General features: G+C 45.3%; 1 protein-coding gene across 3 annotated transcripts in view; it reads left to right on the forward strand.

Annotated features, from left to right (window-relative positions):
• Positions 1-1506: 1506 nt before the first annotated feature.
• Positions 1507-16082, forward strand: part of XPO6 (exportin 6) — a 110688-nt gene continuing 96112 nt past the window's right edge. For all 3 annotated transcript variants that reach the window (XM_081553370.1, XM_081553371.1, XM_081553372.1), the window contains exon 1: positions 1507-2109. In XM_081553370.1, coding sequence (XP_081409496.1) covers positions 2107-2109 — 3 coding nt within the window. In that variant the 5' untranslated portion in view covers positions 1507-2106. The remainder of the gene's footprint in view (positions 2110-16082) is intronic.

The raw sequence follows: 16082 nt of genomic DNA on the forward strand, positions 1-16082 counted from the left end.
TTGATGAAAGTGGAAGAGGAGAGTGAAAAAGTTGGCTTAAAACTCAACATTCAGAAAACTAAGATCATGGCATCTGGTCCCATCACTTCATGGGAAATAGATGGGGAAACAGTGTCAGACTTTATTTTTTTGGGCTCCAGAATCACTGCTGATGGTGATTGCAGCCATGAAATTACAAGACGCTTACTCCTTGGAAGGAAGGTTATGGCCAATCTATGTAGCATATTTAAAAGCAGAGATATTACTTTGTCAACAAAGGTCCATCTAGTCAAGGCTATGGTTTTTCCAGTGGTCGTGTATGGATGTGAGATTTGGATGGTGAAGAAAGCTGAGCACTGCAGAATCGATGCTTTTGAACTGTGGTGTTGGAGAAGACTCTTGAGAGTCCCTTGGACTGCAAGGAGATCCAACCAGTCCATCCTAAGGGAGATCAATCCTGGGTGTTCATTGGAAGGACTGATGTTGAAGCTGAAACTCCAAAACTTTGGCCACCTCATACGAAGAGGTGACTCATTGGAAAAGACCCTAATGCTGGGAAGGATTGGGGGCAGGAGGAGAAGGGGACGACAGAGGATGAGATGGTTGGATGGCATCACTGACTCGATGAACATGGGTTTGGGTAAACTCCGGGAGCTGGTGATGGACAGGGAGGCCTGGCGTGCTGCAATTCATGGGGTCGCAGAGAGTCGGACACGACTGAGCGACTGAACTGAACTGATGACTAGCAGCACCTCTGCTGCTGGGCATTGTTTTTTGCTTCTATTTCTTAAAGTCAGTACTTTCGCAAGTAACGTTGGCTGGAGGTTAAGAACAGGAACCGGAACCTACCACATCTTTGCCTTGTTAGAATCTCTACAGTTGCTGTTCCTTAACTTTGATCACGCTGCCGGCTATTGACTTTATCCTCAGGCTTGTTTATATTTCCATTCCTCCCTTCCATGTTCTATCTGGGGCCCCTGTGTGTTTGCTCACTCGTAACACTCACAACACTCCTCGTTTCTTACAATTAATTTATTCACTTGCTTGCTACTTGCTGCTTATCTGCCTCCTTGAGGTCAGGGACTATAGCGATCTTGTTTACTGTACTAGTCCTGGCATCCACAGCTGAGCCTGGTCCACAGCAGCTAAAATGTCTGTGGGCTGAATGGATGTAAATTCCACAAGGGCAGAGGCTGCGTGCCACCGACTTCTAGCCGGGTGCTGGGCAAATAGAAGGTGCTCCTTGAAGATGAGTAGAATGAATGAGCTCAGGAAATGAAAGAGAAACTGCCCCTTTACCAAGATGGCAGGGCCAGTTCCCTTTACCAACATGGCCGCTTGCCCGCGTGGACCGGCGGAGGACGGCGGGCGGGGGGCGGGGCCGGGTGGGGGCGGGGCCAGAGGGAGCCGTCAGGTGCGGCCCCGCCCCGCGCCCCCAGCCCCCGCCCGCTCGATTCCGGATTGGTCCGGTTCCAGCGCCGCAGCCCGGCGGCCGCGCCGTGGAGCCGCGCCGAGCGCTCGCCACTTCCGGCGCGTTGGGGCTGTTGGTCGGGGGCGGCCGCGCGGCGCTAGCGGGCAGCTCCGGGGCGGGCGCGCGCAGGGATGCTTCGGGGGGCGGCGGCAGCGGCTGTCTGGGCTGAGGCGGCAAGGATAGCGTGGGCTCCCGGGCCTTTCCCCTGAGTCGGCCGCTTGGACCGCGCCGCACAGGCCCCTTCAGCCTCCGCCCCTTCAGCCTCCGGGCCGGGCCCGCCGCCGCTTCTGAACGCGGGGGCCGGGGAGCCCCTGCCTGGGCCCGGAGCCTCCCCTCGGGGGTCGGGCCCGGGCGGGGGGCCCCGAGCCGCTGCCCTCCTCGTCAGCCCTCCAAGCCGCATTTCCTGCTTTTTTCAGTTTCTTTGGGGAGGGGCGGGTGGGTCTGGATGAATTGTTCCGGGGGTCCCCGATGAGGCGGGCCGGGGGGCCGCGCTCTTTTTAGAGGGTCCCCGCGAGGCCCGGGGGTGGGGAAGCCGTTGTCTGTGCATGGGCGGGGGACTTCCCGAGCCTGCCGGGACCATGACCTGAACTGTGCGAGCCGGACGTGTCCGAAGCCCGAGAGCCAGCTCACCTGAGCCGTCCCCTCCCCCGGCCAGCATGGTAAGTGGGGTCGGAGCCCCTTCCTTCCCGGGTGCCAGGTCTGAGCGGTGGGAGCGGGCCCGGGACTGCTGAGCCATCGCTTCTCCCTGGGGCGGGGAGAGGCGCGTGCCGAGTCCGGCAGTGACACATGCGTGCAGGGTTTGCAGCCGGGCTCCGAGCTCCCATCCCCCCCCATCCCCTCCTCCACTTCGCCTCCCGCCCCAGGGATGGTTCAGGACTGGAAGGGACTTGGACGCGGAGCAGACACAACCCTTGCATCTGTCGTTTGCCTCTCGTACATTGTAGCTCATCACGACAGTAGCTAACAATTCTGTGCCAAGTGATTGACATGTGTTGTTTAGTTAGCACACCAGCCCTGTGTTCTGAAGTAGGGAGATTGAGGCAGAGAGCAACTAAATATCCAGCTCAGGGTCACTCGTAAGTGACAGTGGCAAGGTTTGAACCTAGTTTGATTTAAGAGCTCCTAATAGAGCACACTTGACAGAGCTGGAGTGGATCTTGTTTGAGCCGGCTCAGTCGTGTCCGACTTTTTTGCGACTCCATGGACTGCAGCCCGTCAGGTTCCTCTATCCATGAGATTCTCCAGGCAAGAATACTGGAGTGAATTGCCATTTTGGTATAAGCTTACATACAGGGCAGCTGAGAGGGTTTGTGGTTTGCAGAGGTCACTTACCTAGATCATAGCAAAGTCAGGAACTGGACTCTGTTGACACTCACCCTGCCTGTCTTTCTGCTACATGCTCTGACCTTTGCCCTGGAGTGCCTGGAGATCGCTTCATCTTTCCAGATCTGGTTCAGAAGCCACCTCTTCTGAGGATAACATTCCACATTTTCCAGGCCCAGAGGCATTCTCAATACTCCCTGAGATTTGTGCACATCTGTTTTTAAGCAATTGTCTTGTTGGAGTGATTATTTTTGAGCCCTAGTGGTCCATTGCTGTGGACTCAGTTCCCTCAAAGGTGAAATTGTCAGAACTTTATCTTCACTGGCTCTTAGTAGGCCCACGGAAGGTGGTTGATCATCAAGTCTGTGTTTGAGCACCTCCAGTTATAGGGTGCCCATTTTATCTCTGTCACATTAGGGGTTTAGTAGAGAAAGGAGGCCATGATATTGTCTGTGATAATAGCTCTTCAGGCCAGTGTGGCTTTCTGAACATTGGAGTGTCCTGTGGGTGATGTGTTAGGTCTGGGGCAGAGAAAGGAGACCTTAGCTGTAGCCCTTGTCTTCATGGGGCTTATAACCAGTCAGATAAAACGCACCATTAATGCCAGGCAGCACTGTATAGTGTTGCCTATACCATGTGTAGGTAGGATGGATAGTGGCAGATCAGTTAAGCTTTTTGAGTCCCAGTGTCCTCAGCTGTAGAATGTGGAGACAGGAATTCCGTTAATGAACAAAGGTATGAAGTGTAACATTGAGTGAATGATGAAAGTAGTATTCAGTGGTCCTTCATTGATTCTTTCAATGAATTAAAAAAAAAATGGTGGTAAAATATAGGTAACATGAAATTTACCATTTTAACCTTTTATTTTTTTTCTTTATCTTATATGCATGAGTTTAGTTGCTGCGTAACATGTGGGGTCTTCCCGGACCAGGGATGGAACCAGTGTCTCCTGCATTGGCAGGTGGATTCTTTACCACTGAGCCACCAGGGAAACCCCATTTTAACCATTCTTAAGGATACAGTTCAGTCACGTTAAGTACATTCATCTTGTGTCCATCCCCAGAATTATTTTCATCTTGTAAAACTGAAACTATACCCATTAAACAAAAACTCCCATTCCCTTCTCTGTCCCCTAGTGACCACTCTTCTACTTGTCTCTCTGAATTTAACTGCTGTATAAACCCTCATATAAATGGAATCATACAGTTTTTGTTTTTTTGTGACAGGCTTATTTCACTTAGCATAACGTCTGCAAGGTTCATCTGTGTTGTAGCATCTGTCAGGATTTCCTTCCTTTTTAAGACTGAATAATATTCCATTGTGTGTGTGGCCCACATTTTGTTTATCTGTTCATCTGTTGATGGACACTTGAGTGTCTTCCACCTTTTGGCTGTTACTGTGAAAAATGCTGATGTGAACACGGGTGTACACATCCTTTAATGAATTTAAGTAGCCACTGTATGTGAGGCTCTAGCAAATGTCAGATAAACAAGACAGACAGGTACCTTCTCTCAGGTAGCTGACAACATTGCTTTAGAACATTTGGGCAGAATTTTACTGTTTATCGACTTAGCTGGCCACTGGCCAGGCACCCTTGTATTCAGGTTTCATTTTAATTGGCAGTTAGGAGAGCGTTATGAAAATAACCACCTTTGAGCAATTAATTGTAAAGTAGTTGACTTCATGAACGCCATTTACAATTTTTTTCTGAGATAAGTTTTGAGTCAAGTTTTTTGTAACCTTCCCCTCACTTATTTTAGCACACAGTGGGTGACCACAGCAAGTGTAAGGCCAATAGGACTGTCAAATCATGTCCTCTTTGCAGCACTGACACCAGGGGTTCGTCTCCTTAGGTGTCCCAGGTTCAGGGGTGTGGCTGGGGCAGACCTTGCCCCCGACTGTAAGGTAGCTGTTGCCTGGTTTGTGTCTCACTGGAGGGGAGGGATCACAGTTCTTTATTTGTTCCAGAAACTCTTTTCCATTTCGTACTGACTTAACATTTTTGCTTTAAAGAGCCTTGAAAGAGTTGGCAAATAAGTTAGGGCCTTTGTAATATCTTCTTTTTAAAATTTCAGTTCCCTAATAAGATGAAAATAGTGTAATATGATAGAACTACTCCAATACTTTAGCCACCTGATGCGAAGAGCTGACTCAATTGAAAAGACCCTGATGCTGGGGAAGATTGAGGGTGGGAGGAGAAGGGGACGACAGAAGATAAGATGGTTGGATGGCATCACCAACTCAATGGACATGAGTTTGGGTAAACTCTGGGAGTTGGTGATGGACAGGGAGGCCTGGTGTGCTGCGGTTCATGGGGTCGCAAAGAGTCGGACACGACTGAACGACTGAACTGAACCATTGATTAAGTACGCTAAGCTAGCTGTGTTTCATTTATTTGTTCCCTTTCAGTCATTCAGTATCAGTTACGCACACCAGCCCTGCTGGGTTGGTTACCATACTGCCATTACTACTAGAGGAGGAGGTGAACACACCTGGTGGAGGATACCTGTTTAGCAAGAGGTGGAGCTGGCATTTGGTCCCAAGCTGCCGTTCTCCAAAGCCTCGGCTCCTTGAGATACAGATGCTGCCTCGCATGGAAGATGTGTGGGAATGTCATCCAGCTATATTTTATTTGGTTCTGAGATAGTGATGTGGGCAAGGAACCATGGGGAACTTCCTTTAAAGTCTCCCTCTAGGAAGACGAGTTTTGACCTGCAAATTTAGAACTAGTTAAAGATTTGTAGGTTCAGCACGGAATACCTAGAATAGTGAGACTGTAACTACCTTTGATGAAATCATCATTTGGGGTTGAATTCCCATGAGTTCTCAAGTGATGTAACATCTCAGAGGTTCCCACCACTTCTCTGTAAAGTTCTTACTTAATGTCAAATTTGCTTATTATGGAAATTTTGTGCAAAATTGAACCCTTGCTTAAATCAGTGGGTTTTTTTTTTTTTTTAGTTGCCTGGAAGATTGCTTTGGTTACTAAGCCTTCTCATTTTTGAATGTCCCTCTTTGTGAACAGTCCCTGTAATGGAGGGGAACTCAGACCTTAAATTTGGCTCCTCACTTGGTGTGCCTTCCATTAGTTCAGCAGCTGTATTGCACTGTGCACTGCAGGACTAGAGGCGTGAAGAAGCTGTGGTGGTGGAGGGAGACCACAGGGCAAGATTCCATAGTACTCAGGTTCTCTGTGGCAGTCGTGGCCCAGAGGTTTTCTGGGAGACAGGTTAACTATCCAGAAATGACTTGAACAGCTTTTGAAAAAATGAGGAGATGATACGGTTCAAATGATAAAATGACCTACTAAACAGACCCCCAAAACACTATTAATGTGGTGTTGAGAAGTTATTCTGTACAACAGGCCAGAGCTTTGTAACGCCTCAGTTTATTCATATGTTTATTGACTTCCTGCGTCAAGCTTAAAATCCTAGGATCTGTGGATACATTATCATCATGCTGCTGCTGCTAAATCGCTTCAGTCGTGTCTGACTCGGTGCGACCCCATAGACCACCAGGCTCCTCTGTCCCTGGGATTCTCCAGGCAAGAATACTGGAGTGGATTGCCATTTCCTTCTCCAATGCATGAAAATGAAATGTGAAAGTGAAGTCGCTCAGTCATGTCCAACTCTTTGTGACCTGCATGGACTGCAGCCTGCCAGGCTTCTCTGGAGGTCCATGGAATTCTCCAGGCCAGAATACTGGAGTGGGTAGCTGTTGCCTTCTCCAGGGGATCTTCCCAACCCAGGGATTGAACCTAGGTCTCCTGCATTGCAGGTGGATTCTTTCCCGTCTGAGCCACTAGGGAAGCCCAGAATACTAGAGTAGCTATTCCCTTCTCCAGTGATCTTCCTGACCCAGGGATCAAACCTAGGTCTCCTGCATTGCAGGCAGATACTTGACTATCTGAGCCTTTCAAACAATGCCAGGAGGCATTGAACTATTTTTATTTCCCATTTTATAGATGAGAGCATTCAAGGCCCAGAATGGTTAGGCAGCTTCTCCAGGTCACACTACAACCAAGTGGTAGAACTGGCATTCAGAGCCTGGCAGTCTGGCTCAAGAGTCAGTGTTTTCAATTGCTACACTTTTACCCCAGGAAGGGTTATATTGCCCGTGACCTCTGGGAGTCAGTTTGGTGAGGAAATGGGACATATATTCTGGTAATTACGGAAGCTGTGTGATAAGGGTTAGCATAGTAAAACAATAGGGCTTCCCTGGTGGCTCAGATCGTAGAAAATCTGCCTGTAATGCAGGAGTCCCAGGTTCGATCCCTGGGTTGGGAAGATCCCCTGGAGAAGGGAATGGCAACCCACACCAATATTCTTGCCTACAGTCCATGGGGTTGCAAAGAGTTGGACACGACTGATTGACTAACACAGAGTAGAAGAATTCATTGGTACAGAGGTAGCACACCTGAGGGAGGTTAGCGGAGCAGAGGGGCCAGGGAAGCGTTCCCAGGAGAAATATTTGAGTCTTGAAGGATTCAGAAGAGTTGGACAAGGAAAAAAAGGGCCTTCTAATTGAAAATTTGCAGACAGGTACAAAGATTAGATATAGATCAATAGAGATAGTAGAAAGTAAGTGTGGAAGTAAGGGAAGGAATTAACATTTGTTGAGTGCTCAGGACTTTGTGGGCTCAGTAGTTGTGGTTCACGGGCTTAGTAGGGGCTCTGTGTGCATGTATGGACACGGTACACAAACATGCTATTTTTTCTCATCGTAAATACCTTTACTGCTACCTTCCTGGCCAGCTGCTGCTCCATTTCCTTGTTCCTCTGCAGCAGAACTCCAGGAAAGAGTGGTCTTTAATTCCTCACCTTCCTTCCATTCTCTCTTAAGCTTGCTTGTCAAGGTCCCGCCCCACAGTTGTTGAACATAGAGATTAGTCCTCATCTTACTCAATCTGTCAGTAGCATTGGACACATTGAATACTCCCTTCTCTGTTAAGTCTTTCTTCACCTGGCTTCCAGGACGCTAAAATGTGCTTCTGGTTCCCCCCTCATCTTATTGGATATTTCTTCCTCATCCCATGATCTTTGAACAGGTGGAGTGCTCTAAGCCTCAGGTCCCGTGAGCTCCCAGGCCGGACCTGTCTCCCCAGCTGCCTTTCTCACATACACAGCTGCCTACTTGACATGCAAGCTTGTTTGTCAGGCATGGCAAATGTTACCTGTCTAAAACTCCACTCCTGATCTTTGCCTTAATTCCTTTCCACCCACGGGCTTTCTCTGTCTCAGTTGGGGGCAGCTCCATCCATTTAATTGCTTGTGCCAAAAACTTGGAGTCATCCTTGACCTTTCTTTCTCTTCTGTCCCACATCTGGTCCATATCAGGAAGGCTGATTGTTTTCTACCTTTGAAATGTAGCCAGGATTTTCACTTCTTGTTCCCTCTACTGCTGTCTCTCTAGTTTAGGCCTTCAGCATCTCTTGCCTGCATTACTGCAGTTGTCGCCTAACTGTTCTCTTAGCTTCTGACCTTACACCTTTATAGACTGCTTTAACACAGTAGCCTCAGTGGTCCTTTGAAAAATCTAAGGCACTTGATGTCTTTGTTCTGTTTCCTTGGCTCCTCAGCTCACTTAGAGTGAAGGTCACAGAGGTGCACGTGGGCCACAGTGGCCCACGTGCACCTCCATGACCTACTGTGCCCTCCATATGCTGGCCGTGATTGCTCTCTGAACCCATCTCCTGCTCTTCCCTGCTTGGCTCACTCTGTTCAGCTACCCTGGCCTCCTTGCTGTCCTTGAGAAGCTCCAGATGTGTGCCTGCCCCCATCTGTTGTCTCTCCTTGGGCTGTGTTTTCCCCTAGATGTCTACAGAAGCAGTGTGAACTTCAAGCCTTCTCAAGAGTAATCTTCCCAGTGAGGCCAGTCCTTATTGAAAACTGTGATCTCATCTCAGGACTCCCATTCCTTCACTTCTTTTTTGTAGCATTAAAACATTTTACAAACTTAATGTTATTTATGAGGTCTATTTTTTGTTACCTCTTTCTGCCAAAATATTAACTTCCTGTAGCTTTGCTCTGTTCACTGATGTATCCCAGGAGTCTAGAACAATTCCTGCTGTAGTGGTGGTGGTGGTTTATTCCCTAAGTCATGTCCAACTCTGCGACCCTATGAACTGTAGCCTGCCAGGCTCTTCTGTCCTTGGGATTCTCCAGGCAAGAATACTGAAGTGGGTTGCCATTTCCTTCTCCAGGGGATCTTCCTGACCCAGGATTCGAACCTGGGTCTCTTGCATTGCAGGTGGATTCTTTACCTACTGAGCTACGAGGGAAATCCTAGACAGTTACGTTGTAGTTAGGAATGCTGTGGCAATCTTGTGTGTTCAAGGTTTTTAGAGAAGGAGAGTGAACAGAACTTGCAGAGAGGGGGCACTTCAGAAGAGAAGGGTGTAACTGGATGTGTAGTGTTAAGATAGCATCTATAATAGACTAGTTTGACAGTGGTGGAGATTTTTGTGAAGAAGCAGTTAGAAAGCTTATAAAAGCAGTTAAAGGCTGGGTAATGGAGGGCCTCCAGCCCTACCCTAGGGAGTTTGGCTTTGTTTTTTGGTTAATTTTTTCCTTGAAGGAACCTTGATTCATCTGCTGTGTGTAGGTTAGATTGGTGTAGTAGGAAACCAGGTAGAACACCTGTGTGGATATGACAAAGGCTTGTCCTTGGATTTGGAGTTAGGAGTGGAGAGGAAGAGTTGACCAAGAGAGTCATCACTTATAATGGAGGGGTTCCAGATGCAAGGGACAAAGAAAAGGGAGGAGCTCAAACTGATTTTGGAAGCCTCTAAACTGGCGATTGGGAATGGTGGGAAATTTTAATTAATTGGTGATTGGATTTGGTAGGGATGAAAGAGATGACAGAAAAAGAAACTGATAGGAAGATGACAGGAGATAGGCCACGTGCTGATAAAATAAGGGATTTGGCTCTGTCTGTAGATAGAGTCACTGCTGTGTGAGATGAAGGTAATTGTCTTTGAACAGGACAAGGATTGTAGGTGGTTGGGTTGTCAGTGTAAGTGTCCTGTGCAGTTACAAGGGAGATTAACTGCGCAGGCTGGGGTGCAGAAGGATGGAATTCTTGAATGTGTAGCTGTTACTTATTGCTTCTTTTTCCTCCTCCCTTTTTCTCTCCACCAGTGGTTTGTTCTGCAACCCATTGCAGACTGATTTGTCTTCACTACTTTTCAAGACCACTGTGTGCTGCATCCAGTATACAGTCATCCCTTGGTATCCATGGGGGTTGGTTCCCAGAGCCCCTGTGTATACCAAAACCCACAGATTCTCAATTGGTGTAGTACAGTGAATACATAAATAGCCTCTTTTCAGTTCTTATGCCATCTTTTGGCTGTTGGCAACCACTGGTCCCTTCCGGCCTCCTGCCCGCCCTCCCCCACGGCCCGCCCTGAAACACATTTTCTTGGTTCTCTTGGCTTCCATGATATAACTCTTGGTTCAGTCTCCCTTGATCTTCTTTCTTATGACTTCAGCTATGACCTGTGTACCAGTGAGAACTCAGTCACCCTCTCCTGCCTTGGATATCCACTGGAGTGTCCTGTAGACATCAAATTAAATGTGTTTTAACCAAACCCATCATCTTCCATTTAGGTTAGTGCCTCCTCCCCTATACCCTAATTCTCTTAGTGATCTTATTCAGTGGACACTCCAGTGATAAGGCTGAGTCATCTTTAACTTCCTCTTTGCCTTCAGTCCCCCACTTATAGACCTGTTGATGCTGTAGCTAACTTAGGTCTGACCTCAGCCTTACCCTCTATTCCCTCTGCCTTGGTGAGGCCACCATCATCTCTTGCTTTCATAGTTGGTGTCTTCACAGCTTCCAGATTCTTCCTCCACCAGTCCTTCTTCTTTCCGTGTTCCTGCCAGAGCTACCTCATGGACCTCAGATGTGGTCATGTCACTTGACCCCAAAGTATTCTGAACAGAGGGTACTCAGTGTTGTCAAAGACCAAGTTTTTATCATGACAGAGTAGTGGAAAGCACATGGGCCCTGGATTTTCACAATTTCTCTTACTTTTAGTCCTCTCAGTAAGGACGAAGATGATTTATTAAATGCTTACAGTGGTTCGGAATATCTTTTAAAGACTTCTCTAATATCTTACTACACTCTTTGAATATCTTTTAAACAAGACTTCTCCTGTTCTGTAGCCTCTGCAAGCCAGTTGTCATTCCCAGAACACCGAGTACACTTTCATACGTCTCTGCCTTTGTTCAGTGCTATTCCCTCTGCTTGAACATCCTTTTCTTCTTTTTGAGACCTTACTTAATATGAACATGACCCCCTTGAGGCTTTCCAGTCACTAGGTTAACATTTATCATCTTTGATTATAGTTAGTTTTTTTTTTACTTCTATTATTTTGATTTATTTGTTTTTATTATTTAAGAATTATAAGACTATATTCTTGTAGTAGGTGTCAAATCAGAAATTTGAAGAACAAAATGGGAACTTCCTCCATCCTTTCCCTGGCTTTCTCTCCCTTCCTCCCCGTCCAAGCCTGGGGGTGGGAAGGATTGATTCCTTCTCTTTATGATCCCATAGCAGAATGAGTCTCACTCCTCTTTACATTTCCAGTGCCCAGTAAGCATTTGGCAGATATTTAGGTAATTGAAGAAGTCAGGTGTGATGGGCATTCCCTGGTGGGGAGTTAGAGGAGGCGCTAACTCTGCTTTTGCTGCTGCAGGCTTGGGTTCAACCCTGGCCAGGGAGCTGAGATCCCACAAGCTGTGTGGTGGAGCCACCCCCCACCCCCAAAACAAAAGAAAAAAGGTATAAAAACAAATCCCAGAAGGTCAGTGTAGGCCCTTGAGGTTAGTAGATGATAGTAGCAGCATTCAAAGAGTGTGGTAAGATTGAACTCGAGTATAATTTTTCCAAAAGCCATGTATCCAGCAAGCTCAGGTAATTTTTCGGGCAGGTAAAGGTGAGGAGCAGGTGAGCAAAAGGAGTTGTCAGAACAAATGCTGTGTAGATGGTACACTTCCTATGAGGCCCCCAAAACTGATTGCTCCTGGGAGAACTTCTGGGGGACAAGTGGGAGTGGGGGTGGGGTGAGGTGAGGGCTGTGGATAGTGACTGAGGAAACCCACAAGGCAGAGAGAAATGAGGGAGGTGAGAGAGGCTGATGGGAAGGGAAGGAAGCTGGGGGTTAGAGGGAGAAAAAGGTCTGTGCCTGTTTCATAATTACACTCCGTGCTAGCTTTGTTTAGGGCCCTTGTATACTCAGACAGGACCTCATTTTGTCTCTTACAGGTGCCCTGCAAGGTAAGTGTGATTGTCTGTTTCCATTTTACAGTTGAGGAAGATGAGGACCCTGAGGCTCAGGGAGGGTAATGTAAGTACGCAGCTGGTCCAAAGTTACATAGCAAATTGATAGAGATGGGATGTAGACCCCAAATTCTAAATGCACAGCCCATGTTCTTTCTGGAGCACTAGGTTTCTTCTTAAGCCTGTGCACATTTACATAGGCATATTTACTTGAAATATAGCCCAAGTGGGTATATTGTCCCAGGAAAAACAGTACGTATAGTGATATAACCTTAAAACTTGCATAACTTACCTCTTATAATAGAAAGGGCAATATGGTAAAAGTTTGCTGATAACAAATAAGAGAAAAGATACTTCTGCTTATGCTCTAATGTGATAGAATAGAGAAAATGTGACTCCTGAGGGCAATGTGGTAGCTGGAGCATGTTACAGAACAACGTAAAGGAAGGTTCTTTGACTTCTTTATGTGTTTCAGTTCAGTTAAGCCAGTTAGGCTTAGCAAATGCAGTAGTTCATCTATATCAGAGCAGTCTGCTGCTCTTTTATATGAAGGTTATAATGAAAACGATTTTTGATCTCAGACTCCCTGGAAAGGTAAAGGTATTTTATGAGTTAAATGCAGTTGAGGTAGAGGGGAATCATCGGTTTTTCTTTCTCTCTGCCCTGTCTGGACCTGCAGGCAAGAATACTGGTGTGGGTTGCCATGCTGTCCTCCAGGGGATCTTCTCGATCCAGGGATTAAACCTGTGTTTCTTATGTCTCCTGCATTGGCAGGTGGCTTCTTTACCAGTAGCCCCACCACCTGGGAAGTGGCTAATCAAACTTGGGATAGGTCATTTTTTTTTTTTTTTAGAGTAACAACTGGGTAATTTTTATAAAAATTATGTATGCTCATTCAAAATCAAGCAGTATCAAAAGGTATAAAGAACATGGCAAAAAAAGAAATCTTCTAAGTCCTCCTACCCTGAACTATGATTAATAGTCCATATATCTTTGTTTATATCTATTTGTCTATAAGATAAGGAGGATAGATGCCTAAAATAAATACTTTTATTAAAAAGTATTTTATTTTATTTTTATTTTATTTTTTTATTTTTATTTTTTATTAAAAAAGTGATCATGCTGATTTTTAGGGTTATGCTTGTTTTAAAATAAAAATCATTTTACTATTGTTTGCATTTAAAACACATTTTTTGCAATATGTATATACTGACAGGAAGTTGCAAAATGAGTACAAGGCTTTCCATTGTACCCTTCACCCAGATTCCCCCAATGGTGACATTTTACATAGCTGTGTGCAATATCAAAACCAGGAAATTGACATTAGTACATGTCAATTATTGACTAGACTATAGACTTATTTCCCTTTTCACCATTTTTTAACCTGCATTTACGTGTATGTGTGTGGTTCTGTGCAGTTTATTCCATGTATTGATTCATGTAACTACCACCACAGTCAAGGTACAGAGCTGTTCCATCACCACTGAAGGTCTGACTCATTCCTAATATTTTTTCCCCCCTAATACCCTTTGTAGCATTCCTCCCTGTCTCCTGGCAACTAGTATACTATCTGTTCTCCATCTCTGTAGTTTTGTCATTTTGAGAGTGGTGTGAATGTAATCTGCAGGCTGTAACCTTTTGGTATTGATTTTTTTTTTCACTGAGCACAGTGCTCTTGAGGTCTCTCCATTTCATTTCAGTTTAATAGGAGAAAAAGAAACAAGTGAAACTGAAAAATGATTTGTTAATTTCAAACATATCTTTGCTTCAATAATTACTAGCTCTTGATAAATTTCAGTAGGTTAAGGAAAAAAGGTTATGGAAGTGGAAAACATTTCTGTGTAATGGAAAACATTACAAAGATGGCATTATTTTTAATAAATACGTTCTATGTTTCAGTTCTAGGCAGTGTCAGTGAACTTCATAACAGGAAAAATAAGAAGATGTGTAGTCTTTCCACTTTTTCCTCTTTACTCTTGTTATTTTACTTTGTCAGTGTCTTTGGAACATTTATAGTCTGTTCTATAACCATAATGCCCTCAGTGTTTAGTCTTAGTTTTATATTTTAAAGAATCCAAATGTCCCCCCACTAGTTCTTTTAACTATGGTCTTTCCATGTCTGAAATTTTTGATTCATTTCCCTGTAAGCTAGATTTTATTGTCACTCTTAAGAAATAGTGCCTTATTTGGTGATTTAAGAATGTCTCTCTGCCTTTATATATGAAGGACATCTTTGCTAGGTATAAAATTCTTGGAGTGAACTCTTTCCCTTAGATCTTGTAGACATTGTTCCACCATCTGGGATTGAATGTTTTCTTGAATCTTTTAATCTATTTAACATTGATGAGCTGATATATAATGTGTGTGTATACATATATATATATTTATATATAATTTTCTTTCCAAAAGAGTTTATGGTTGCTCTGTTCCCTGAATTACTCATTTTGAAAGTGTCTGTTGTCCTTATCCATAAATGACAGCTTGGCTGGGTATAATATTCATGGGTCATACATTTTTTTTTAGAATTCATTGGATATTTCTCCATTGTTCTCTTCCATTGAAGGTTCAGTTCAGTCCAGTTCAGTTGCTCAGTCATGTCCGACTCTTTGTGACCCCATGGACTGCAGCACTCCAGGCCTCCCTGTCCATCACCACCTCCCAGAGTTTACTCAAACTCATGTCCATTGAGTCGGTGTTGCCATCCAACTATCTCATCCTCTGTCGTCCCCTTCTCCTCCCGCCTTCAGTCTTTCCCAGCATCAGGGTCTTTTCAAATGAGTCAGCTCTTCGCATCAAGTGGCCAAAGTATTGGAGTTTCAGCTTCAACATCAGTCCTTGCAATGAATATTCAGGACTGATTTCCTTTAGGATGTACTGGTTGGATCTTCTTGCAGTCCAAGGGACTCTCAAGAGTCTTCTCCAACACCACAGTTCAAAAGCATCAATTCTTCAGCGCTCAGCTTTCTTTATAGTCCAACTCTCACATGCATACATGACTACTGGAAAAACCATAGCCTTGACTAGACGGACCTTTGTCGGCAAAGTAATGTCTCTGCTTTTTAATATGCTGTCTAGGTTGGTCATAACTTTCCTTCCATGGAGTAAGCGTCTTTTTATTTCATGGCTGCAATCACCATCTGCAGTGATTTTGGAGCCCCCAAAAATAAAGTCTGCCACTATTTCCACTGTTCCCCCACCTATTTGCCATGAAGTGATGGGACTGGATGCCATTATCTTAGTTTTCTGATTGTTGAGCTTTAAGCCAACTTTTTCACTCTCCTCTTTCACTTTCATCAAGAGACTCTTTAGTTCTTCTTCACTTCCTGCCATAAGGGTGGTGTCATCTGTATATCTGAGGTTATTGATATTTCTCCCGGCAGTCTAGATTCTAGCTTGTGCTTCCTCCAGCCCAGCATTTCTCATGATGTACTCTGCATATAAGTTCAGTAAGCAGGGTGATAATATAGAGCCTTGACGTACTCCTTTTCCTATTTGGAACCAGTCTGTTGTTCCATGTCCAATTCTAACTGTTGCTTCCTGACCTACATACAGATTTCTCAAGGGCAGGTCAGGTGGTCTGGTATTCCCATCTCTTTCAGAATTTTCCACAGTTTATTGTGATCCACACAGTCAGAGGCTTTGGCATTTGCCATTGAAGGTTGTTGTGTGGGAAAGCCTGGGTATCCTAATTCATGTAATGTCCCTCTCCCTTTACCTCAGTGAAAGAGAACTTGCCTTTTTTGCATGGTTGCTGGAAGAAATCTGTATTACTAAAGTTCAGTAACTCAATTAGGATATCTCTAGTGTACATCTGGAGAAGGCAGTGGCAGCCCATTCCAGTACTCTTGCCTGGAGAATCCCATGAACAGAGGAGCCTGGTAGGCTGCAATCCATGGGGCTGCACAGAGTCGAACACGACTGAAGTGACTTAGCAGCAGCAGCAGCAGCAGCAGCAGTGTAGATCATTCTTTTATGATTTTTCCTGGGAACATGGTATACCTACCTTCATGTTTATACCTAGTTTCCT

This window comes from Giraffa tippelskirchi, chromosome 13 (assembly GCF_054371585.1).
Source record: "Giraffa tippelskirchi isolate mGirTip1 chromosome 13, T2T-mGirTip1v1.2.pri, whole genome shotgun sequence".
Classification (NCBI taxonomy): domain Eukaryota; kingdom Metazoa; phylum Chordata; class Mammalia; order Artiodactyla; family Giraffidae; genus Giraffa; species Giraffa tippelskirchi.